This window comes from Gorilla gorilla, chromosome X, assembly GCF_029281585.2.
Source record: "Gorilla gorilla gorilla isolate KB3781 chromosome X, NHGRI_mGorGor1-v2.1_pri, whole genome shotgun sequence".
Classification (NCBI taxonomy): domain Eukaryota; kingdom Metazoa; phylum Chordata; class Mammalia; order Primates; family Hominidae; genus Gorilla; species Gorilla gorilla.
In genome coordinates this window covers 52,284,442-52,311,289 of record NC_073247.2, presented here as the reverse complement: position 1 = coordinate 52,311,289, position 26,848 = coordinate 52,284,442, and the positions used below count along the sequence as shown (strand labels likewise).

Sequence of the window (26,848 nt, the reverse complement as noted above, 5' to 3'; positions counted from 1 at the left end):
ATTTTTGATTGGATTATTTGGCATTTTGTGGTTGAGTTGTAGTTCCTTGTGTATTCTGGATATTAACCACTTATCGGATATGTGATTTGCAAATATTTTCTCCCACTCTTTAGGTTGCCTTTTCACTGTGTTGATTGCACAGAAAAATTTCACTCTTTTGATGCACACAAGATTTACTTTTGATGCAGTCCAATTTATCTGTTTTTGCTTTTGTTGCCTGTGCTTTTGGTGTCCTATTCAAGAGATCATTGAGAAATCTAATATCATGAAACTTTCCTCTATGTTTCCTTCTAAGAGTTTTATAGTTTTAGGTCTTAGATTTAGTTCTTTGATCCATTTTGAATTAATTTTTGAGTATGGTATAAGGTAAGGCTGGCTCCAACTTCATTATTTTGCATGTGGATATCCAGTTTTCCCAATACCATTTGTTGGAAAGACTATCTTTCCACCCTGTGAATGGTCTTGGCACTCTTGCCAAAATAATTATACATTTATTTTTGTGATTATTTGATTCATGTCTGCCTCCCTCACTGAGCTATAAGCTCCAAGAGGGCAAGAATCTTGTTGATTTTACTCACTTTTGTACCTTTAATCTCTAGTACATAATAAAGGCTCAATAAAGTTTGATTGAATAAGCCAATAAATGCTTGAAAAATACTTAGCACAGTGCCTGCCACTAAATAAAACTTCGATAGACAGGAATGATTATTGTCATTGCTGTTGTTATTCAACCTATTGTACCTTTTGCCTGGGGCATACATTGCTTAATATGAAGAAAGTGAAGATAAGACTTACTGCCTCAGAGAAATACACAAAAGCCAAAGGCAGAGTATACAATGATTCAGCCTTTGAGATATGGCAGATTTGGTTCAAGCATTGGTCCTGTCTCTTTCTTGTTGTGTGATCCTTGGCATATTAATCAACCTCTCTCCAAGTCTCAGTTTCCTCATCTGTAAAATGAAGGTGATAATATTTATCTTATAAGTTTGTTATATGGGTTGAATGAAACATGTATAATGTCTTTGCATAGTGTCCGGCATTTATAATAAGCCTCCAATAAATGGTCCTTCTGTTATTTCTTTATGGATCATTAGAATCTCTATCTTTTCCCCTTAGTTTGATTTTGCTACCATCTCTAAAAATGCTACTGTCTTAGCTATTGTCTCCATTTATAAGACAATTTAAAAGCGATGACAAAGGTAAATAAGCCTGAATGGAAAATATTCGATTAGGACACTTAAGGTAAAATATTACTAAAGAGTTCCTAACAGACCTGGAAATTAGCACAAACAGCCTACGTATTTTTTCTCTTGATCAAAATGGAAAACATTTCATTAGTGCAGATCCTGACATAGGTTACCTCTGTGAGAATAAAGATTTTTCAGGAAGAGCGCCTCCATTTTTAAGAAGATATCATTTTATGAGAAAGTATGCTAAGAAGGAAATATCTCCTTAAGAGTTTTATAGACTCAAACTGCCAGAAAAGACCCCCAGAAAGGATCTGCTTCACCGAAGCCCCAAGGAGAGTAAATGATTAAACCTTCCAGTGTTGATAGGCTTGTATCTCATATTGGCGACTTATTAATTACTTGACCTTTTCCATAGTGCGCTTAGCATAGTAAATTATACTCATTTCTATTGGGACTTGGGTGACTTACATGACTCTTTGCAACTTAACCAGGGCTGGGCTCAATATAAGTCACCCAGTGAACATATTGTAGCTGATTGTGTGTTTTTACCATGTTGTGTGACAGTTTCACGGCAGCTTGGAAAGAAAGCACCAAGAAATACAGATAAAATAATTTAAGGGAGAGATTTAATTTCTCGCGTTTACCTTTGAAATCTTTCATAGCTAAAAACAGAAGGAAAAATTCCAGTGATGTGTGAAATTTTGTTTTTCTACATAAAAGATAGCTAGTAGAACTATTTTCAATTAGTAGAAATAAGTCCTGTGCCCCCTTTTCTGTCCCTGTTCTCTGATACCTTTTCAGCTCTAATATTGTTGACTCTCCCCTCCTCTGAGAAAATCTTGTTTCTTCTGTTAGGCGTTTTCTCCCCAAGAATTGAACCACTTTGTTTCTGTTGACTTCTCATTCTTTTTCCTAACTATGCATAATTCTCTAATTCAATAAATACGTAGTAATTTATTTCTTTACCAAATATATATGGAGTACCCACTATGCTTCAGACACTTTCTAGGAGTTGGTGGTGAAGAGAAAAAAAAGGATGTAAACAAAATGAATAAAAGGGAATTCCAAGAAGTGATAAGGGATATGAAGCCATTCATTCATTCCACATTCAACAAATGCCTTTAGAATGCTTACTACATATCAGGCATTGTTCTAGATGCTGAGAATCCTCTCTCAGGGACGTGAATTGAGCCTCCCCAGGGTGAGTAGGATAGGACAAGCAGTTGGAGGGAGGGTCCCAGTTATTAAAGTGGAGTGACATTTTAGTATGGGTTGATGGGGAAGTGAATTGGGGTGGGGACTGAAGAAAGGGGAAAGAAAGGAGGATCTAAATGAAATTTTGAAATAAAAAATTGACAGGGTGTGGTGACTAGCTGAAATGTGGAAAAAAATAGAGTGCTAAGAAAAAGCCAATACCAGTGTTTGGAGGACTAGGAGAATAGGGAGCCTTCCCACCATTCATTCTGCCCTTCTCCTGCTGAAAGTGTCTTGATTTTCCTTTGTGGATTTTTCCTATCCCCATTCCCACCCCCAGCTTAATAACTTAACCCTGATTGGTTAAGTTATTTAGTGATTCTCATTCCCCAGCTACATTGATTGGTTCAGGGATAATTATGTGCCCCACTATCAAGCCGATGAAAGAGAGTGAATCATAGAACATGGGCAGGATCTATTGGAGAAGCCTCCTTTTTTCTTGTCCTAGATGTATAAGGAGATGAAGTCTGAAACAGTGGCAGCTGGTTTGCTACATCAAAGGGAGAGCCTGGAGCTCTGGGTGCTACGTTGTTGCACCTAAGTAAGGATAAAGCCAATACCACAGAATGCATAATGTTGAGACTGGGAGAAAGTGGATCTTCAGCGATATTATTCGAGCCCTTGATCAAGCCTCACCTGAAGCTAGCATACATCTCAATTTTCAATTATGTAAGCCAATAGATTATTTGTATTTTTAAGCTTGTTTAAGTTTTCTGCCACTTGCAACTCAAAGAATCTGACACTGCGCTGTTTCCAAAGGCAATATTATTTCCACTGTCAAAGTTTCCAGTGACTTGTTCATTGATATTAAAGAAAGAAGGGCAAAATGAATCATTTTTATTTGTATGGTACTAGTACAGTTTGTAACATGGATACATCACGTAGTGGCAGTGGGGAAGTCTGGGCTTTTAGCACAACCATCACCCGAGTAATGTACTCATTAAGTACTCATTAAGTAATTTCTCATCCCTGACCCCCTCCCACCCTTCTGAGTCTCTAATGTCTATTATTCTATACACCATGTCCATGTGCACACATTATTTAGCTCTGACTTATAAGTGAGAACACGCAGTATTTGACTTTGTTTCTGAGTTGTTTCATGTAAGACAATGCTTTCCAGTTTCATCCATGTTGCTGCAAAAGACATGATTTCATTCTTTTTATGGCTGAATAATATTCCATTGTGTGTGCATGCATATGTATGTATATATACCACACAAAATGAATCTTTAGACACAGGTTTACGGGACTGGCACCAGAAGAAATTGGGAAGGAAACACATTTGTAATCAGGTCCTCTTCTGCTCCCTGGCGTGTTCTTTTGCATTTCTTATGCCTTCTCCACCCTAGTGATGAGGTCAACCCTGGATCCTTTTTTCCAGAGAGCTTATTCAGCAGCCAGTGTTAGGACAGTGGTTCTTAATTTTTAGGTGTACTAGACTTACTCGTGGAGCTCATAAAAATACAGATCCCTTAGGAGGCTGAGGCAGGAGAATTGCTTGAACCCGGGAGGTGGAGGTAGCAGTGAGCCGAGATTGCGCCATTGCACTCCAGCCTGGGCAACAAGAGTGAAACTCCGTCTCAAAAAATAAAAATAAATAAAAATACATACAGATCCCTGCAACATGTTCCAGGAGATTCAGGTTCAGTATGTCTTGGGTGGGGCCCAGGAATCAACATTTTTAACACTTTTCATAAGCTTCCAGGTGATTCTGAGGCAGTTATCACTTGGAGAAACACCATTGTCTTAGGATGGATTCCTCAAAAGCTGATCCTGATAGGGTATTCATGAGCAAGTGATTTAGTAAGGAAGTGGGCCCAGGAGAAACTTGGTAGGTAATGAGAGAAGTAGGAAAGGGAACCAAACAAGGGTCGGATTTCAGGCAAAGTCCTGGGAAGGGTACCTTCAGCCTGATCCCACAGAGGACCTCTGGACTGTAAGTAATCCCTCAGAGTTGTCCTCTCTTCCCCAGTCAAGGCTTTCATATTCTTGCACTATGGGTCATTGGGTAACAGCTGATCAACCTAAACTCCCAGGCACTTCCGCGTGGGCAAAATGATTCCAGTAGCTTGCGGGAAGTCCTTTGGAGTCACAGGTATGAACTTTGGAAGCAAAAATACACTGAAGCTGGAGTGAGGCACACATAAATGGGAAAGGGGATCCGAGGGAATTTGAATGGAGCACCTACAGTGTCTGCTGAAACCATTTAAAGGATTTCATATTTACTACAGGAGTATCTGGATTTTTAAAAGTAAGGGAGAGAACAACATGCACCCAGTGCAAAGGGAATAATTACTTAAAAGTAGAATTCTGTTCATGCTTGGGGTTTCAGGGTAACTCAGTCTACACATAAGACTCTAGTACCACTGAAATCTGTAATCTTTCAGTGAGTGAACTCTTTAAAATGGTAATTGATGCCTTTCAGTATCTGGCCCCTGCCTATTTCTCTAACTCCCTCTGGCCTCTTTCTTCCTGTAGGCTATGATCTAGCCGTGACCTACTTCTCCAAAAGAGCATATTCTTCTTCTAGAAGAGCATATGCTTGCTCACCTCCAAGACTTCAGAAATGTTGTTTTCTCTACCGATAATCAACTGGCCCCTACTCCCTTCACCTGATTAATTTCTATAATTTCTATAGTCTTGTTCTAAACATTTTTTCAATTGGGCCTTCCCCAACCCATAAGTCCTCTCAATATGTGTTCCCCATACTTCCCAAATCCTAACAAACATCACTCTTCAATGTAATTACTTGCCGACAACTTGTTTTCTTTTAGAATGAAGTTCAGAGAGGGCAGGAACCATTTGCAGCTATAGCCCCCATGGCTAACACAGACATTCATTGAATAAATATAAAATAAATAACTTGCAAAATGATATCAGAGTATAAGTCTAATATATGTAGCTTTTTCTGGAGAGATGAAGGGTGTCTTTCATTTTAGCTTAGAACATCCTGTTTATACCATGAGGCAATAACTATTCCCGTTGAGAACAGTGTCATTCTTAATTTTATTCATTAATTCAGTAATAATTTATATCCTTAAACAATCATACTACGGAGTGAGGCTGAACTCTAAATTGCCTAAATTAGCCCCGTGCCACACTGACCTCTGTGTGTGGCCCTCATGCTAATATTTCTCTGGAGTGTGTTTTTCCCTTGTATGTCTGTGTCATGCTGAAATGATGTGGGAGCCCGACAACCTGAGAATGTCTAGTGCAGTTGTGAGGAAAGTCCAAGACCTCGAAGTCACTGAAAATTTGCACTGACATCTGAGAATCAAATTTGTTTAGCACCAATTCCATCCTTGTGGGGTTTTAGATGTTTCTGAATTTTTTAAGGCCTATCAGTTATATACTAGAGGTATAGCTACATTATGATGAAGACGTAGAACTGTTTTATTGGTAATTTTCCTAGCATTAGAAATCAGCCGGGTACAGTGGCTCAAGCCTGTAATCCCAGCACTTTGGGAGGCCGAGAAGGGCGGATCACTTGAGGTCAGGAGTTCAAGACCAGCCTGGCCAACATGGTGAAACCCCAACTGTACTAAAAATACAAAAATTAGCTGGGCATGGTGTCAGGTGCCTGTAATCCCAGCTACTTGGGAGGCTGAGGTCGAAGAATCGCTTGAACCCAGGAGGTGGAGGTTACAGTGAGCCAAGATCGTGCCACTGCACTCCAGCCTGCTGCCGAAGCCCATTTTCCCCCTACTTCTCCCTTGTCTACCTCCCAAGAGGAGGCAGAAGAAGACAAATACCCGTGTCCCCAGCTTCTCTTGCAGGTAAGTGTTGCTGCCTGTGACTCTGTCCTGGCCCGTGAGATGAGAAAAAGATATTTTCTTTCCCTAATAGATGAGAGACAGAGCAGAAAGGCCTCTCCTGTCCTTACTGCCCTCCTGCTTCCTCCCTTTAATGTCTGAAATTGCAGCAGCCATCTCATAATGATGAGGCAACAAGCCTGAGGATGAGCTGCTAACATTACAAGAATGGCAGAGTGGAAGGAATAAACCTAGGTCACTGATGACGCACTTGAATAGCTGATCAATGTTAATAACCACACATCTCCTTGCTACATGGAAAAGAGCACCCCGCCCCCTTGCATTTGTTAAACCACTGTTAGTTGAATATTCAGTTGCTAACATCTGAACACAATCTAATAGATGCACTTACTTTAACATTTTCTTTGTGGAAACGAAAACAGAACCAAATTATTGACACCTGACTCACTAATACATGGGCTTATTTGTTGGAACAGTATTGGATTTTTGGAAGACACCCAGAGAAAAATTAATTTAAAAGGTTTGCTTAGTTTAGTCCCCGAAGCAGAGAGGATCTACTTCTAACCATCATACATGGTACAACTTCTGAGGTATGTGTATTGCAGAGAATTTCTATATGACTAAATATTACACTGGGAACTGGGAGATCTAAGTACAGATCAGGAGAAAAAGTCCTCAGCTTTGTGCTGATTGGCAGACCTCAAACCACTCAAAGCTTGTGACCAGGGAGTGCCAAGAGCTGATTAAATTAGGCTTATCGCTGTGGCAAGGGGGCTGCATGTGTTAGTTTAATTAATCAGAGCCCACCTCTCCAGTAAAGATGGTTACAATCTCACCTCAAGTCCAGAGCTGCTACCCCATGGTGGGGGAGAGGGGTGGGATGGCTTTTGGGAGAGCAACCACCACATTCTTCCATCTGTAAGTGAGGGAGTCTCTTTCCAGATCCAAACCAACTGTGATCCTATGAGCAGAGCACTTACTTATCTTTGCAATCGTCTGTCTCTCTTTTTTTCACCTGCACTTTTTCTGCTTTACTTTATAATTGTCCTTTTCTACCTCTGAGCATAGGTCCCTGTGGAAGACAACAAACCCCAAAATGAAGTCGACAAGGCTTGGTATAGCTCAGTCTTGGGCTGGGGAAAAGAAGTGAAGCTGACAAGGTGACTTGAGAGGGTCCCTGTGCACTTCAGGGCAGAATGGAGTGACGCCTTATTCATTAGACATGAGCTGGACATGCCAACTTGTGGTGAGTAACTCTTGGACCCTTAAAGGAGGCAATGTTTCTCAAGTTCTGAAGCCCCCGTCTCTAGAGAATGCACAAGCTCTTTGAGAAAGGAGGAAAACCGTGTGCAATTACACTTGTCCTCTGATCTGCATTTAAAAAAAAAAAAAAAAGGTTTAGTACCCAAATCCTTAGCAGGCAAATCTCTCAGCCTTTTGAGGGAGTGGTCAAGGGTTTGCACGAAACGTTTCTGAAGAGAAAATAGGCTGTGAGTCTCCACATCACCCCCTCCACTTTGGTATTAATAAATACTTTTTTAAAAAAAAATACTGCACTGAGAAATTTACCAGACGATTTCTGGAAACTGACTTATGAACTAATTGGGCACTTTTGCTGTGCGGAGGAACAAAGACACTATTGGTCTTCAACTGAGGCATATACCTGTCTGATGGCGTTGGCTCATTCCGCACATGCTCAGTTGAACAGAAATCTTCATATTGAATGCAACCTAGCACAGCGGCAACACCCAGAACCTCACTCCCTGGCTGCTCCTGTGCCTGCACTCCCTCTAGTTGCATTTTGTTCCTGACAAGTCTAACATTTATAGGGAGTATAGAGAGCAGAGTAGGTGCTGGGAGTTTGAGGACAATATACAAAGGAGCTTAAAGTCGCGGTTTGTCCCTGCCTTCCTAGCTTCTCTCTAGGTTGGTCTCTAGTGAGGGTAGTCGCTGGATAGATATTTGTCGAGTTTGGGGCAGAACGTGGGAGAAGCTGTCTCTATAGATGACCGTTTGCTGTCGCACACCTTCCTAGGCAGTTTTTGTTTAGTCCTTTTCTTGGACGACCTCCCCTTACCCCCAGCCCTCATCTTCATTAAGGAATGACAGGGTAGCACTAAAAGCATCCGCTGCCAAGCACGGATTCAGTGACAACCTCTCTCCACCTCTCTTTTAGCTTTCTCATTCATTAGCACCCTTTCCCTGCCTCTTTTCCCAGCAAAAAACTGGGAAAGGCTCCCTGCGATTACAAAAGAAGGAAAGGGGAGCGGCCAGAGTTTCGTGCCTCTTGCCGGACAACGAGCGTGCAGCCGTGGACCTTTTGTCTCCAGCCCCTTTCGCGGCTTGGTCGCGGCTAGGCGCGGAGGCGACGACCCCAACCAGCCCCGCCTCGGCAGCTGCAGCCGGCGCGCCCCGCTCAACCCCCCGCGCCCTCTAGAATCCCGGTGCCCGCCCGTTCGCCGTGACGCGGCCGGCGCCCCGCGCATGCGCCGCTCAGCCCGCTCCCCTTTCCCTGGGCCACCGCCTCCCGACGGGCTGGAGTGGGCGGAGCCTGTGGTTCTGGAAGCCGCGCCGCCGACGGGGGAGGAGGGCGTGTCTGCGCGAGGCGGGTGAGCGGGGCTGGAGAGCCGGTCGGCTGCTGAGGCGTAGGGGCGGAGCAGAAGGCGGCGGCCGCGGCTCCCGCCCGCACAGAGCGCCAGTCCCGCGAAGCCCCCTCCCACTCCCGGGCGGGCGGTGGCGGCTGCGGGAGGAGGAGAAAGAGGAGGGAGCGTCTCTGCCGCCGCCTCCTGGTCCCCAGCGCCGATCCGCCGCCGCCACCTCCCTCCGCGGCGATCCTCGCTCCATGGTCCTGCCGCGGCCCCCTCTGTAGCCCGAGCTGCTCCGCGACGCGACGGAGCCGGCCTCGGACAGAGGGAGCGGTCGCGGCCTCGCGGCCCGCGCGGGCTGACGAGCGGAGAGCGCGACGCCGCGCGGTCCCCGAGGATCCGCACGCCGGGCAGCGCGGCCCGAGCAGCGCGAGAAGCAGCGGGCGGGCGGGCGGCGCCGGGCCCGGGCCGCCCTCGCTCCCGCGCCCCGGCCCCGCCGCCCGCGCCGGGGCGGTCGCCTGCAGAGGAAGGCGCCGCAGTCTCTGGGCCTCGCGGCCCCACTCGAGCGTCCTCGGCACCGAGGGCTCGCGGGTCCTGAGGGGAGGAGGCGATCCCGGGGCTGGGCACTGAGCTCTTGGGCGCCCCCACCCCCGTTTTCGAAGCCCTCCACGCTGCGGCCGCTATCCCCTCCGGACCATGGCCGACGACGACGTGCTGTTCGAGGATGTGTACGAGCTGTGCGAGGTGATCGGAAAGTGAGTCTCCACGCGAGGGAGCGGGAGTGTGGAAAAATGCATTTCAGTGATGCCCCGGTCTTCCCGCACCCGCTCGGGGCCTGCCCCCTGCCTTCCCTCCTTCCCCTCTTCCCCTCTCGTCCTTCTCATCCTGGAGTATTTATAGACGTGTACCTGGAGCTCCTGCCAGGCGGGGGCCTGGGGGTTCTCAGCGGTCCATTGAGGCCACCGAGCCGAGGTTGGCCACCCCGTAAGGCGTGGGGCCGGCTGCCTGCATTTTATCTGACGGTTGCACAGGGACGTGGCACAGCCGATTTTATAGTTGCTTCAGTTGGGGTTATTGTTACCTTGCATGTACCATAGACCATTTTTGAAACAGAGCAGCTTGCATTTCCTTTGCTTGTGTGGTGAGAGAGAGAGTCCAGGGTTTTAATTGTGGGGTGTGTGTCTATTGTGCGGGATATTAGACAGATGCCTTTGTGTACACCCCATGCTCGGATTGGAGGGGATCATTTAAGACGGGGTGCGTTCAGTTTCAGCAAATTCCCTCCTGGTGTACACGAACGTGGAAAGAGTTGGGGGCATTCGAATTTTTAATGCCTTGTTATGCAATGACTGTTCAATCAGTGCTCGAGGCTCCCCTCGACTGTTGTTGGGATGGTGGTTAGCGTGGTAGAGCCGTCTGCTTTGAGTCACCGGGCTGGTCTAGAATATAGAACTGACAGTCCAAATGCTCATCCTTTCATCTGTGTTGTATAATTACGCTGGGGAAAAGCAGGGAATCAGATTAATCACAGTGCTGATTGAGAATTAAATCTGCAGTTCCTCATCTAATTGTCCATTCCTTAAATCTATTTTGAATAGTTTCCTTTTCATTCTTGTCAAACAGTATTCCAAGTGCACAATCCTGCTAATTTGCTTGTGAAGGAAATGCTGGCAATCTGAAGTTGATTTCCTAACACAGCGTGTATTCTGCGGCTTTAGAAGTTGAGGAGATAAGATTTAAGAGCAAATTTTTGCTTAATAAGGATCGCTAGAGCTAACATTGAAATATCTTACCTCTTTTTTTTTTTTTGGAAGCGGTGCTTTATTGTCTATTTTAAGGTCCACAGTTGGGAAATGAAACCAAGACCTTAGAGCAGTTGGCCCTATCTCTTTTAAGTTGTCTGCAGTACTCAATTTCAATTTGAGTGCTAATTTGTTTCCTTTTCTTTCCATATTGAGGTATTACAGTGTTTCCTCACATGGTGAAATTGTGGGTAGAGCTTGCTACACACTTTACTCAGACCCAATTGATGTGAGGACATGTTACTCCTTGCCCTATTGTTACATGACCAGCCAGACTTAAAAGGAAAGTATCCAAATGTGTCCTGTTAAAGTGCTTGTGGAAGTGTTCTAGAACAGCACTGTCCAAAAGATATATTATGAGCCACATTTGTAATTTAAAATTTTCTAGTAGCCACATTTAATAAAAACATACAGGTGCAATTAATTTTAATAAAATATTTTATTTAACCCGGTAGAGCCAAACTTAACATTTCAACATGTAATCAATATGAAAAATATTAATGAAATATTTTACATCTTTTATGCTAAGTCTTTGAAATCCCAATGTGTATTTTACGCTAATAGCACATCTCAATTCTGACACTAAGCTACATTTCTGATGAAAATCAGAAATACTTAATCTGTATTTAGGTTTCATAAAATTTGCGTTTGCAAAAGTATATTCACATACCCAAGTTGTTCCCAATATACATAAAAGTTTTCCAATAACCGAATCAAGTACCTTTTTCTAAATTTAAATTTTAATTAATTAAAATTAAATACAATTCAAAATTCAGTTTCCCAGTCAGGCCAGCCACGTTTCAGGTGCCCAGTAGCCACATGTGAATAGCACAGTTCTAGAGAGAAAAATGTATCAAAAATCTCCTTGGTTTCCTCATTCTTAGGAGCACCCAGTGAAGATAAATTAGGTGTTTCCCAAAAGCCTCCAAATGACTGTATGTGTGGGTGAATGATGTTTGTTGCATCTTAGTTATAGCTGATGTAAATGAACTAACAAAGTCATAATTGGAAAATGTGAGATTAAAATGTTAATTGTATTGTGAAGATGTAAAATAGCCATCTCTGAATCAGTTTTGGTAACTAGTTCTGATTCCTTAAAGTCTGGAAGGGTGATGATGTGATCTCTTTGGATATCAAAAAGAAATGGTCAGAATCACATTAACACAGTCCGTATTCTGCTGATTTGTAATTGATAGAATATTTTTCAGGAAACACCCCTGGGAGAAAAAAAATCATCTTTTCTGACTGTGTCAGAGCTGCATAAAGAGGGGCAGCAAGCTAATTTTGAGGTGATAGGTACTCTATGGCTACCTTAACTACTATGAACTGTGAAATCTCATTCATATCCTACAAAATCTGACTTGGTCAGTGCCAATTATAAAATGCCATTATGTGAAATAATGAATTCAAGCTAGCCTTATTGTTAAAGAATGTAATAATAGTGTTCCTCAATCTGAGTAAAGGTTGAAGGTTTCTCTAGTAAATTGTCTTAGGATATATTGATCTGGAAATTGAAATTAGCTTGAGATTTTCTTGCAGGGACCTTGACAGCATACATTTTTAACTTATAATTTGTTCACCTCTGAATTTGAACAGAAAGCCCTTGAAGATGTTCACATGTAGTGAAAACCTTTTTATTGATTTCTATCCAAGTTCTATGGAATTTTGATTTTCTTTTTTACCAAATTAGTATCACAAGTTGTTTTTCACCACTAGATCTTAATAGGTTTTAATTTTTACTAAGGTACTTTAAAATAGATTTCACTTTTCAAGACTAATTGACTACCCACTCACTCCTCTACCTACGCAACCACCTACTCACTTACCCACTGTGTACTTGGCCTTACTTGATGGCATAAATGAAAGTTCTCGTTTAATTTAGACCCTTCAGTGTGTTTTTTTCCCCCTTGGTTGAGAAAGATAACTTACAGAGTTAATGAGGTTTTGAAATATAAGATCATTATTTGGAATATGTTTTCTTTCCAGTGGTTGCAGCCTTTACCCTTGTTAAAGCTGTCTTTGAGGGAACATGTGCCCAATTTGTTACAAATATTGGAAGGATGCTGTTTCCCTTTTTAAAAATTAAAACTCTTTTCCCTGTGTTTCTCATTTTTGAAAATTTACTTGCAGAAACTCCTTTCAATGCCTGTTGGTTCTATAACATTTTCTATGTAACTATCTTTTAAATGACTGAAACAAATCTCCAATAATACGACATTATCATAGTCCCAAAACTTCTTGTCTTAGCAAATGTAGCAATTACTGGAAAGGAAAGGCATTATGCAAATAAGGTTAATGACTAATTTTTATGTCATGATCATTTACTGTATCTTTTACAATTATAAGTAAGTGTACAACCGGTAATACTACATGAAGGAAATTTAAAACAATTCATCGAAATTAAAACATAGAAAAATGCCTACTTTCTTGGTACAGCAGTGTGTATGAAAGGGAATAACAAAATACACACCATTTTTACCTTGTGTTAGGTGAATACTTGCCCTGTTTAGTAGCCTGTAGCTTCAGACTTTCCTGCTCTGGTAGGACATACACTAAAATTGGAATGATGCAGCATGACCCTTGCTTAAGGATGACGTGCAACTTTGTGAGGCATGCTGTATTTGCTTACACCTCGAGAGCACTTTTATTTAATTACAGTTACTTATTTATGGATCTCTCTAGTTCACTAATAAGGAGCTTCTTGAGGGCAGGGAATGTTTCTTACACATCTTTCTCCATTAACACAGTGCTTGCAATGTAACTGCCTTTCATTAGCTGTGGAATGAATTGAGTAGTTTTAATAAAATCTCATTAAAAGGCAAAAAAGCATGTTTATCAACCTCAGAGCAATTATTGTCCCAAGAGCCTGCATTAGTTTAAAGTGGTGGTTCTCCACCTGGCTGCATATTAGAATCATCCAGGGAGCTTTTAAAAAAGATCAACGCCAGAGCCCTGTGTCAAAGCAGTGAAGTCCAGTTTCTGGGACTGGGTCCTGGTCACTGACATTTTTTTAAAGCTCTCTGTGTGATTCTAATATGCAGCTGTAATGAGGAATCATTGGCTTAAAACTTAGATTATGTATGTAATATTTTGGGACTGGCTTTTCAGAGGCTTGCAATTCTTACAAAGTAGAATAAATTCTTTTTGGAAGGTATTGAAGCTAAATGGCTAAAACATGGATTTTATCTTCTATGCACTTGTGTTTCTCAGCCTTATTGTGTAAAAATTTAGTTTTAGCTTGTGTTTGGCTTTGATTTCTTGGGCCTTTTAAGATCCACATTGATTTATGACACTCATCTAATGCTAACATGGCGATTGTCTGACGTTTGGAACAACACAGAACAAGGATTGCTTCAATAACAGTTGATGATGGTTTTCCACTATAATGGCTTGATTTAATATGAAGAAATTTATCAGTTTAGTATGGATTGTGTTTGTACATACACTCTATTAAAAGAGTGTGGTTAAGTTGCTTGCATGCTTTAAATTACATACTTGTGATTCCAGTAATGCTGTTAGCTGGAGAATTGAGTTAATGCAGTCTTTATGTAAATACTGGATTAATAATATGTAAAGTATATAATTCAGCATACAGAAAAATTCAGCTTTACTAATTTGTACTAATTACTACGACTTTCACATGTATTGATTCATGCAGTGATTTGGGTTTCTAGTACCATAGGGAGAATTTCGCATTGTGTTGAAAAAATGTTTCCCGGAAATTTTAACTAGACTTTGTAGGTAAACTAGTTTTTAATGTTAGGAAAAGATCAAGTGTTTGCCTGAAGGAACCGAGAATTTTCCAGAAATGAGTAGATATTCCAAAAATACCAGTGATCGTGAAAGCAGTGCATGATCACAGTGACAGCCAAGTAACAAGGTAAAAGAAGTGATCAGCAGCTAAATTGTTGGTGGCCCAGAAAGAATGCAAGCCATGGGAGTTAAGCTGTACTTCTACATAGGAAAAACCTTTTGAACTCAGGGTGTGGATCCTACAGATAGCAGGCCTCAATGGGAGTGGGGAAGCAATATTGATTCCTGATGATCCTAGGATCATTTGGAGGGAGAACAGAGCTACTCCGTTGCTTTTCTGCATGTATACAACCTTCTCTAGTCTCTTCCTGTCTGCTTTTTACAGATTGCTTTAGGGTGTATTGTTTGAAGTTGTCTTCATAAATACTTCCTGTGGACTCCCTTAATTTTTATGTCCGTAACACGCTTCTATGTACTTGACATACGCAGTTCAGCTCTCTCCATTTTTTCCTTGTATCTGCAACAGTTTCACCTGATGAACTACGTCTCAAGTGTCCCTAAATTGTGTACCTGGATATTTCCTTTAAACTGAAAATTCTGTCTCCAGCTGTAGTTCTACTCAATAAATTAAAGGAGCAGATATACCTTGCTTCTTGAGATTATTCTTGAATTATTACATTTTCGTAAACGTTGTCACATTTTAAATGTGGTAGGAGCACTGCATTTAAAGGAACTTTGACATAAGGTTGTTTAAAAAACTTTTATAACTTAAAGCTTACTTTGTAAAGGGAATTGACATTTATCCCTCTAATGTTAGGCATTTTGGATGTATTATTTAATCATACCCATTTTACAGAGAACACTGAGATTCAGAGGGGGTGATCAGTAATTCGCCTAAGATCACACATTCCAACGCGGTTCCATGGTTTTAAAGTCTATTCATTTCATGCTGCATTCTGCTGCTAATTCAAGTTGTGAAAATACTGTGTTGGATTTTCTTAAAGACACATGTCTTCATTTTCAGAGTTTCTATACTGCAAATTTTAGTTGTTTGACTTTCTGGTTAAATTTCTTATCTCTTCAGTAGAGGTTCCATATACTATTCATTCTTTCATCTGTTTCTTTTTTATTTTTGTCTTTCTCTTTAATGAAACATCAGCATTTGTTACCAAACTAACTGGTAAATCTAGCAATGGAAATATAGACTCTTGGCCATCTGTCCAAAATATAATTTGTTTTGGAACTTTCTCTACTTCTTTTACTCTCCAAATTTTTTCTTCCATTTCCCTTGCCCCAACAGACAGGATAGTTGATTAATTACCCCTAACTTGCCAAACCAGAAGTAATAAGGTTTCAGAGGTAGATGTTTGTTGGAAGTGGGGTGGAGTGGTTTCCAAAGGATAGTTATTCCTTTATCCTGTGATAAAAATACGGAGATTGTTCTCTCTGATTCTGAAAACCATGTAGTGAGCTGCAGCCGCTGAGTCTGTGAGCTTCTAGCTGTTTGCCAGCACTGTACACCTTAAATAATCAAGAGACTGAGTTAACTATTGCAGAGCAGGTACCGGACCCCAGCCAACAAGCTGATGGGATGTGCTGTTCTCACATTTTTTGGTTTTATTTTTTAGTTGCAACTGACAGTGAAGATTCTAGAAGCACCAAATATGGCTCTGGATTTATGCTGTGGGATTTAAGATGCTACAGAACTTGCTCTCCTTCCTTTCTGTCCTGGAGCCACTATGGTATTGGTTGTAGAGCCCAAGTCAGTATAGAGTCTCTGACTTCTACCCTGGGAAAATTTCATTTCCGAAGCTAGTTTGTTTTGAAGTTAATGTTTATTTCCAACATTGAGATTTAATAATTTTGTGTTACTTTTCTTTATTAATTAGTTTTTATACAGTAAATTATAAAAGTAATGATGCACGTAGTAAATTTTATTTTATTTTCTTTTTTTGAGATGGAGTCTCGCTCTGTCTCCCAGGCTGGAGTGCAGTGGCACGATCTTGGCTCACTACAACCTCCGCCTCCTGAGTTCAAGTGATTCTCTTGCCTCGGCCTCCCAACAAGCTGGGATTACAAGCATGCACCACCGCGCCTGGCTAATTTGTGTGTGTGTGTGTGTGTTTTTTTTTTGAGACGGAGTCTCACTCTGTCGCCCAGGCTGGAGTGCAATGGCGCGATCTCGGCTTAGTGCAAGCTCCGCCTCCCGGGTTCACGCCATTCTCCTGCCTCAGCCTCCCGAGTAGCTGGGACTACAGATGCCCGGCTAATTTTTTTTTTTTTTTGTATTTCTAGTAGAGATGGGGTTTCACCATGTAAGCCAGGATGGTCTCGATCTCCTGACCTCGTAATCCGCCCGCCTTGGCCTCCCAAAGTGCTGGTATTACAGGCGTGAGCCACCGCGTCCAGCCTAGTTTTTTATTTTTAGTAGAGACGGGGTTTCACCAGGCTGGTCTCGAACTCCTGACGTCAGGTGATCCACCTGCCTTGGTCTCCCAAAGTGCTGGGATTACAGGCGTGAGCCACTGTGCCCGGCCATACAATTTAAAATATAGGCGATACAAAGATAAGTAGTGAGTCCGTCTCAATTCTCCTACCATCCATATCCCCATTCTCTAGAGGTAACCATTGTTCAGTTTCTTCTCCATCTTTCTGGAAGCTTTTTGTTTAAAAGTGAGATATTTGTATACTATGCTGAAATATTGATTTTTCATTAATAATCGTATATACTTGATGATCTTGTCATATCCGTCAATGTATCTGGCTGTCTCTATCTCCTCTTTAACTGCTGCCCAGTATTCTGTCGTATGGATTGTTACTTTGGCTTTGGATTGAGTGCAAGCCATTTGTAATTTTACATTGCTGGAAATGCTGAGCTGGAATTTGGGTGAGAGGTATGGAATGGCAGTGAAGATTTGGGAGTCATCTGTGTGGAAGTAAAACTGAGTGAACAAGTTCTTGGGGGTTGACTGCTCTAGGGCTCGTGGTTTGGAGTATAACTCATAGAGTTAGAAGAATCAGGATAATGGACTGCACAGAAGTTTAAAAGTGGGGGGAGGATCAATAATGTAAAATGCCAATATACTCTGAGGACTAAGAACACATGTGGCTATAACAGACAGACAATTTAAAGCACGTATCAAAATGAATATTATGTTTAATCGTCAATTCGTGATGTGTCTGAGAAGCTAGGTCTGGCTTCTTTTCTGTGGATACTAGTAATTTTATACTATCTCTCTGTAAATCTATCTCAGAACCAACATATTTAGGGTAAAAACAAAGTAGATTTCTTTTTCACTCTAATTGTGTTTTGCAGATTTCTGATGACTGGCTTTTAGGTAAAATCATTTGGTTTTCCTAAGATTATGTCCTTTTCATTCCCGAGCTTGTGCATGACTGTCAATTAAATGGAAGCCTTTCATGAAGTGACAAAGTAAGTTTTAGATACTTTACATTTACTTTAAGTTCTTGGTATGTGTCAAACCACTGTTATTGTCTTATATCTTTCTACTGTAGGAAACTGAATTCTTTCTAGCCTCAAGGATTTTTGTCCACGTTGGATGAATGTGGTACTGTCCTCCTCTTTCACATTTCTTCTCCCGTCACCTCCTAACTAAATTTGTTCATTGGCTATTTTTGGTTGTCCACATCCATTCACAATAAGAAACGATTGCTTCGTTGTACATAAGCCAGTTTTTTGGTATCTAAGTGCGTGCTATTTCACTTCAGCTTCTTGTATTCTATTTATTACTGGGCTGTTGTACATTGTTTTTTCTCCCAATCTTTGTGATTTCTTTTAATATACTTTCTTTCCTTTTTGCTTTGTAATCATCGTTTTGAGTATTTGAATCATTTGCAGGTAAGAATGTGGATTGTTCTGTCTCTCATGTAGTTTAATAATATCTAAAATATACTATGTTCAGTCTGTATTTCAGGCTTTTAACCCTGAAGTTAGAGTATTTTGGTATATTTAAATCTAGGATAGAAGTACACTGTATTACCACTCAACTACATGCAGATTTTAATGTTTTCTTAAATTAAAGGATGATGATATTCATTCAGTTACAGAGGTCTCTCTCTCTCTAGTCCTTCCATGGTGTGCAGATTACCATTATACTACTGCTATTTCATAGATTCTAATTTGTGTTTTTAGAAAGCATCATCAATTCTTGGCCTTCTTTCTTACCCTTGGTATGTGATTTCCCCTAAAGGTATGGAATGCGGTTGCTCCGTGGCTTGTTAGGCAGCCCCCTTCTGATCTGGTAACCTTTGGGCACAGTGTGGCTATTTTCTCCTTATTTATAAAAGGAATGATAGCTGCTTCACAAACCATTTGTGTGGATTAGTGAATTGTAAAGTGCAGCATGAGTATTTTTTATTTCTAGAATGTCTCTGAGATACTCAAATTACTTTTGGCAGTTATGTACATAAGTTTCAACAATTTCCAAATGTGCACATTCTCAGTGCTAAACACAGGCTCTATTACATAAATAATATGGTGAAATGAACATTCTTTTCTACCATGTGTGTAAAATTGTTAGTGGTGCTAACTTTTATTCATTGTTCATTTATGCATTCATTTCTAGCTATGAGGTCCTGGGCAAGTTAGTTAGCCTCTCTGACCCTCAGTTTCTTTATCTGTAAAATGTGGTTAATGGTATATACTTTGTAAGGTTGTTGTGAGGATTGAATAGCATGATCTATGTGAAATGTCTAAAGGTTGTTATTTTAATTGCCATTGTCATTATTATTTTTTTAATTTTATTATTATTATACTTTAAGTTTTAGGGTACATGTGTACAACGTGCAAGTTTGTTACAAATGTATACATGTGCCATGTTGGTGTGCTGCACCCATTAACTCGTCATTTAGCATTACGTATTGCTATTCACCAAACACTGTTCCCTGAGTTCTCTGGCCTCAGGGAGCTCAAATGAGTTATTCACACACTCATGCACATATCCTCTGCATAACTTGGTAACCAACAGACACATAGTAAAATATTTGGTCAGCAGTTGTTGAATGAGTGAGTACATTAACTGAGAAATCCAGAGACTGTGTGACCACCTAGTAGGAGAAGGAAGTTGGGGAAATCATTACAGAGGAGGTGAGGCTTGAATGATTTGTCGGTCTTCTCCTTGGGTAACTCATGTTATCTTTGTAGGCATGCTTCCTCATTTATAAAAAGGAGTAGAGGAATACAGGTAGGGAAAATTGAAGAAATTTTAATAAAGTCATATATATTACTTAAAAAAAGTATAACTTTCATAAATTATATAATAACATATATATTTATATATATATTTTTTATATATATATAAATTACTTGCAAGAGGGAGGGAGAGAGGGTCTCACTATGTTGCCCAGGCTGGTCTCAAACTCCTGGCCTCAAGCAGTCCTCCTGCCCCAACCTCCCAAAGCGCTGCGATTACAGGCGTGAACCACTGCACCCAGCCTAGGAAATATATTGAAGAGTGCTTTCTGTCTTTTTAAAAACTGTCCAGGCCGGGTGCAGTGGCTTATGCCCGTAATCCCAGCACGTTGGAAGGCTGAGGCGGGTGGCTCACCTGAGGTCAGGAGTTTGAGACCAGCCTGACTAACGTGGTGAAGCCCCGTCTCTACTAAAAATACAAATATTAGCTGGGCATGGTGGTGCGTGCCTGTAATCCCAGCTACTTGGGAGGCTGAGGCAGGAGAATTGCTTGAACCCAGGAGGCGGAGGTTGCAGCAAGCCAAGATTGTGCCACTGCAGTCCAGCTGGGGCAACAAGAGCAAAACTCTGTCTCAAAAAAAAAAAAAAAAACAGAAAACAAACAAAAAAACTGTCCAGTGAGCTGTAATCACTGCACTCCAACCCAGGCAACAGAGCAAGACACTGTCTTAAAAAAATTCTTTTAAAACTGTCATTGCTCTCATTGTTCAACTCCCACTTATGAGTAAGAACATGCAGTGTTTGGTTTTCTGTTCCTGTGTTAGTTTGCTGAGAATGATGGTTTCCAGCTTCATCCATGAGAACATATGGGCACAGGGAGGGGAACATCACACACCGGGGCCTGTCGGGGGTTGGGGGGCAAGGGGAGGGATAGCATTAGGAGAAATACCTAATGTAGATGATGGGTTGATGGGTGCAGCAAACCACCATGGCACATGTATACCTATGTAACAAACCTGTACGTTCTGCACATGTATCCCAGAACTTAAAGTATAATAAAAAAAGTTAAAAAAAAACTGTCATTGCCTCTTATGTACATAGAAAATACAGTATTGAGTTACAGATTTTCATAATTTGTTTCCAAGTCTGTTCTAGATTATAATTCCGTAGTGTTGTGAAAAACTCCCAAGATTGTTAAAAGAAGGAATTTTGTATCACACTTCTTATGTTTGCATTTAGACAATTGACAGATTAATTAATTGTTCATAATGTGAAATTCCAAGACTGAAAAAAGGAAAATCCCAGAATATATATTTCAGAAACACCCATATATAGGATTTATGAATATTGTAGTGTTCCTTTATGTAACTTCCCAAAATTTTATTACAACAGCAATTTCTACATCTTAACAGTGAGCAAAATGAGGTGGAAAGATTCTGAAGTTGTAGTCTCTGACACTACTGGGCACTGAATCTAAATAACCTAAATCCACAGAACAGTATTTCATCTTCTAGTTCTTATTACATTGTCAGGTGTAAGAATGATCATGTTGAAATTGAGTGGTTGGTCTGTTTAGATCACTTCTATGGAAATACTGCTTAGATTGGTTTCAGAAATCCTTGGACAGTATTATTTATATTGCATTATTTAGGTTAGAAATTTTTGCTGACTTCCATCTGAGTTATTAGTTCAAAAGCAGAATCATCAGCCTTTATATAGAATCTCTGCTGGTCCTCATCTTAGGCTTAGTATCGTCTTAACTGGGTTTTTGTTAGCAGTATAGTGTGGCATTAAATTTGAGAGTATCTTTTTAATAAATTTTTTAAAAATTTTGTCAGTTGTAGAATAATTAGATACTTGTAAAACAAGCAAGAAGCTGTTTTCACTGAGGACTTTCTTTAATTACATTTCATATAAATTTAAGAGAACTGTTACTAGAATATTAAAATCACAGGTTAAAGTGAGAATGTATTTCACATAATCAACATACATAACATTTTTAACAGCATGCTAAAGATGGAAAAAACCTTTACCAACCATACATATTATAGGCAAAGCTTTAAAAAAAAACAAAACATTTTGCTCTTATGGATGTGAAAGTAATCTGTGTAAATATGTATTTCAAATGAAAATATCTATTCATTATCATTGCAGAAGGAGTGTGGGTATCTGGAGAGGGAGCATTCTAAACTTGCTGCTCTACTTTTTGGATTATCTACATTAATATTTCTCCCATTGCTGAGTATTTCTGTTATACAGCTGGATCATCATACTTCCATAATCTATGACCCACTTGCTCTAATGGTAGAGTGGGCTTTAAATTGCCATCTGATTAAAGTTCAGGTTTCTTAGTTAGACTTGCCTGGGTGGCTTCAGAATTAGGCCCACAAATATGAATATGGACTTGAAGATCTTACTAGAACAATATTTTCCCTGATAAAGACACATCCATAAACATGGTCCTAAAAAGATATGTGTAAGTTGGATTTGAAAAATGCAATTTAAGAGTTACTAGGAAAAAGGGATTTTAAGGAAACATTTTAAATAATTTGTGTGATATCACCAGTTGGTTTTTCTTCAGTTTCTTCATCTTGTAAAAGAAGGATAGTAATGGCTATATTATCTACCTCATGAGATTCTCATGCACATAAAATTACATAATTCTTAAGTCTTAAACTACCTTACATATGTTATTATTTCAATTTTATTGAAATAAAACACTTTTATTTATTTATTTATTTTTTTGTGATGGAGTCTCACTCTGTCACCCAGGCTGGAGTGCAATGGTGTGATCTCTGCTCACTGCAACCTCCGCCTCCTGGGTTCAAGCAATTCTCCTGCCTCAGCCTCCCGAGTAGCTGGGACTACACATGTGCACCACCACGCCCGGCTTAGTCTTGTATTTTCAGTAGAGACAGGGTTTTGCCATGTTGGCCAGGCTGATCTCAAACTCCTGAGCTCAGGTGATCTGCCTGCCTCGGCCTCCCAAAGTGCTGGGATTACAGGCATGAGCCACTGTGCCTGGCCCAAACTAAAACACTTCTAGTGGACTTGTACTTTGGCTGGGCACGGTGGCTCACACCTATAATCCCTGCACTTTGGGAGGCCAAGGCGGGTGGATCACTTGAGGCCAGGAGTTCAAGACCAGCCCAGGCAACATGGTGAAACCTCGTCTCTACTAAAAATGTCATAAAATTAGCCGGCCATGGTGGCGTGTGCCTGTAATCCCAGCTACTTGGGAGGCTGAGGCAGGAGAATAGTTTGAACCCGGGAGGCAGAGTTTGCAGTGAGCCGAGATCATGCCATTGCACTCCAGCCTGGGTGATAGAGCGAGACTAAGAAAAAAAAAAAAAAACAAGAACATGGGCTTTGTTGACTTTTCTTTGATTTTGTAAGAATCATTTACCTTTGTCTTTAAAACTGATTTTATTTTCTTGTTTGATTTATAGACATTAATACTTCTCAACTCCTTATAGGGCTCAGAACATGTTAGGTGAAAATATTGAATAAAGAGATTTGAGAATGAATGGGGCAATGATAAATTTACACTGAAGTCAAAGTAAAGAAAGACTTCTGAGTATTTTGTTTTCCCCAGCTTCTTTTTAAATTGCTTAATTTTGTTGGAGCTTTGATGTGTGGAACTTACTACAAGTGACAAATGTTTGTGGCCAATCAGATGGCACATCCTGTTCCATCTGATATTGAACATCCTGTTTAGTCAGTGAGGTTTAGATCAGTGGTTTTCAAAGTGTGGATCTTCTGACCAGTAGTAGCATCTGGAAACTCATTAGAAATGCAGATTCTCAGGCCCTGCTCTGGCCCTACAGAATTAGAAGCCCTGGGGTTGGAGCACAGCTATTTCTGTTGTAACAAACCCTCCAAGGGAATTCTGAGGCACGCTAAAGATTGAGAACCACTGTCTTAGAACTCTAGATCAGGGGTCAGTAAACTGTGGTCCATGGGCCAAATCATCCTACTGCCTGTTTTTGTAAATAGTTATTTGGAACACAGCCACCATCATTTATTTAAGTATCATCTATGGTTGCTTTTATGCTATGGGGCAGAGTTGATTAGTTATGACAGAGACCAAATGGTCCATACAGCCTTAACCATTTCTCTGGCTTTTTACACAAAAAGCTTGCCAATCCCTACACAAGATAAAGCGTTCGGGCTGTTTTCTTTCCTTTAATTCTGAACTGTGAACAGCTAAAATCATTAGGTAAACACTTGGGTTTGCCTTTACACCTGACCCTCCTATTTCTACAGATCCATTCTTCTCTCTGATATCAAATTATTAATTCAATGAGTAGAGACTTGTAAATGAAAATAACATACTACTCTACCCTTTCCTTTTCTTTTAGGTAGTGGTGGTAGCCTGTTTAACAATTCCGTGACCTTTTCTCACTGATTGTGTGCTGGTGTGTCCTTGGTTTTTCTGTACTCTAGTGTAATCTAACTTAATCATGTATTGTAATCTTCATTTTTCCCAATTCTTACTGCCTTTTTACTTCCTCAAGAGAAAACCCACCTTGTGACTGCCAAGTTTAGGGATTCGTGTGAGCTGTTTGGAATGTTTGTTTGTTTGACAGAGTCTTGTTCTGTCGCCCAGGCTGGAGTGCAGTGGCACAATCTCAGCTCACTGCAACCTCTGCCTCTCAGGTTCAAGCAATTCTCCCTGCTTCAGCATCCTGAGTAGCTGGGATTACAGGCCACCACGCCTGGCTAATTTTTCTAATTTTTGTATTTTTTAGCAGAGACGGGGTTTCGCCATGTTGGCCAGGCTGGTCTTGAACTCCTGACCTCAGGTGATCTGCCTCCCTCAGCCTCCCAAAGTGCTGGGACTGTTTAGTGTGTTCTAAGCCAGGGGTCCCCAATCCTTGGGCCGCTGACCAGTACCGGTTTATGACCTGTTAGAAACCAGGCCGCACAACAGGAGGTGAGCAGCAGGCCAGCCAGCATTACTGCCTGAGCTCTGCCTCCTGTGAGATCAGTGGCAGCATCAGATTCTCATAGAAGCACAAACCCTATTGTGAACTGCACATGCGTGGGAACTAGGTTGCATGTTCCTTATGAGAATCTAATGCCTGATGATCTGAGATGGAACAGTCTCATCCCGAACCCCCCACCCCCACCCCGGTCCCCATCGTCCATGGAAAAATTGTCTTCCACAAAACCGGTCCCTGATGCCAAAAAGGTTAGGTACCACTGTTCTAAGCCATTGAAATAGTGCCATCCCTTCTGGAAAATTGTTACCCTTGTCCTGGAGTGCTGTAGTCACTGGTATTTCACCAGGATGTTAGGGTATTTCACCAGGATGTTAGTGAGCACATAGATACTGAATATTTCGGGCAATCTTAGAATATTTACTGGGAGAGTTTTAAAAGTTAGCCTTCCCACATCCCTCCAAGGATAGCTGTTTCTCTTTGTAGCTGGAATGTCATGTTGTACTCTTGATTCTCCTTTGTACCTGTTCTTAGCCATTAAGGTGATTGGTGGTCAACTTCGTATAAAATACAACTGAATTTTACCGTTGTTCTTATTGATGCACATGAATGTTTCTCTTTACGCATATCACTGAGGGAAGTATAATAGCCTTTGAAAGAAAGGCCTTCTTGTAGTCTCCACTGGCTCTGGTAGCAAGGTCAGGCAAAAGTGTTGTTTTTGCAGTTGTGACTCCATGGTTGTATTTTTCTTTACGTAACTGATGTTTTAAGTCAGGAAATATGACTTTGCCAAATGATACTGAGCTATATTACTGGTGAGTTTGTTTGGTTCCTGATTTCTTTCAGTAAATCTGGGTTGAATACTTTAGTAGTAGATGCTGGGGAAGATACAGGAAATAGTGAGTTTGAGACTAGAAATGATTGAGTTAGACATTTAATTTAGGCTTTCCCAATCAACTTACTTCATACCTTTTGCCCTGCTTACTCATCCCAGAGGTGAGGAACAATGAGAAGAGGGGTCAGGCAAAGGCCATCCCTCAGAATGTGGTTACTTAGGTCTGTCGCCAAAGGCAACCTATCTACTGGAAAATTTGAGCTTTACTGTCTTCTGCAATATAGTGTTGGAAATGCAGTATTTTAAAAACTAAATTGTTATTTTTAGCAGTGAATAAAATGTGAACTCTTTAAAAAAGAGCAGTGTTACTGTCCCAGCTAGCACAATAGCCACCCACATGAATCATCTGAACAACCTCCTCATTTCTGTTTTATCTACCTGAAATAGGGGTCAGCGGTAGGTGATGATGAAAGCTTGGGAAATCATGCCATGCATTAGGCAGGAGAAATGCTGTGGTGACTCTTTCTGTGTTGTCCTGCCCTCATGTGCATAGGAGGCTGGGGCAGCCCCAAGAGCTAGAGGTAAGCTTTAATATTTCCCTGGGTTCCTTGGCAGCTGGCTGTGCTTAGGAGCCGGGTGCTACTTCCAGAGTAGCAACTGCTGTAGAAAAGTTCTGCCAAATGTGTAGATTTTGAACCATTTTAAAGGCTATAGTGTTCAGACTCAAATTTTTTAGTAGGCAGAGAGTATTATTTAATGGTACTTGTGCTGCAGTATTGGATAAGGTTCGTTGTGAAATAGATAATACAACAAGGCCTCCATGTGACATAAACTTATTGGAACTTGTGTACTTTTAAAACCATATGTTTAATACATATTTTGAGCTTCATTAGGTCAGGATTCTTGGCTATCATAGTCATTGTTGTATCTCTACAACCTAGAGTAGTGTCTGGTACATAGTAGATGTTCAGTATATAGTTGAATCAGTTCAAACAAGGGGAAGAAGTGGCTGAACACATTAGAAAAGATAAAATTCATGGCCTATAATGCACAAAGTCAGAAGTTCATATTTTCTTTTAGTGCTAATATCTTGCTGCTTCAAAACCATTTAGTTCTCATAATGTTCTTTTGAAATAGGTTAGTAGACATAGAATTGTATAGTATATGCCGAACATAGTAGTGGAATCCTGAATAATACCTGGTTTCCCTAGTTGAGATCTGTAAGACCAATGCTCTAATTAGATGAAGAAAAGAAGTTTCTAAGGTTGAAATGGAATGGAGAATTTTATAGTGAGTGGAATTACTAATGACTGGCTTACTTGATCTATCTAAAACTATTTCATTGCTTGTTAAATGGAGACAGTAGACTTTAACTGATAGTATTGTTTGAAGATTAAATAAGATAGTGAGTATGAAGTCCTTGGAGACTTGCAGGTGTGCAGTGAGCATGAATTGTTTTCAACATCAACAGTAATTTTTGAGAGCTTCCTAATCAGTCACCTAGCTAGTCCCACCCAGCCTTGGGCAAAGCGAAGGGGCCATAGGCCAAATCCTGCCATCT

General features: G+C 40.8%; 1 protein-coding gene and 1 pseudogene across 17 annotated transcripts in view; both read left to right on the top strand.

Annotated features, from left to right (window-relative positions):
* The first annotated feature begins 9,287 nt into the window (after window positions 1-9,287).
* Window positions 9,288-26,848, top strand: part of CASK (calcium/calmodulin dependent serine protein kinase) — a 412,700-nt gene continuing 395,139 nt past the window's right edge. For 3 of the 17 annotated variants that reach the window (XM_004064027.4, XM_055376440.2, XM_055376432.2), the window contains exon 1: window positions 9,292-9,557. In XM_004064027.4, the coding sequence (XP_004064075.1) occupies window positions 9,499-9,557 (59 nt within the window). In that variant the 5' untranslated portion in view covers window positions 9,292-9,498. Of the gene's footprint in view, window positions 9,558-26,848 lie in introns of all 17 variants that reach the window. The other 14 variants (XM_019019387.4, XM_055376441.2, XM_055376434.2 and 11 more) reach the window with 10 other exon arrangements.
* LOC115932511 (uncharacterized) lies at window positions 13,134-13,229 on the top strand (annotated as a pseudogene).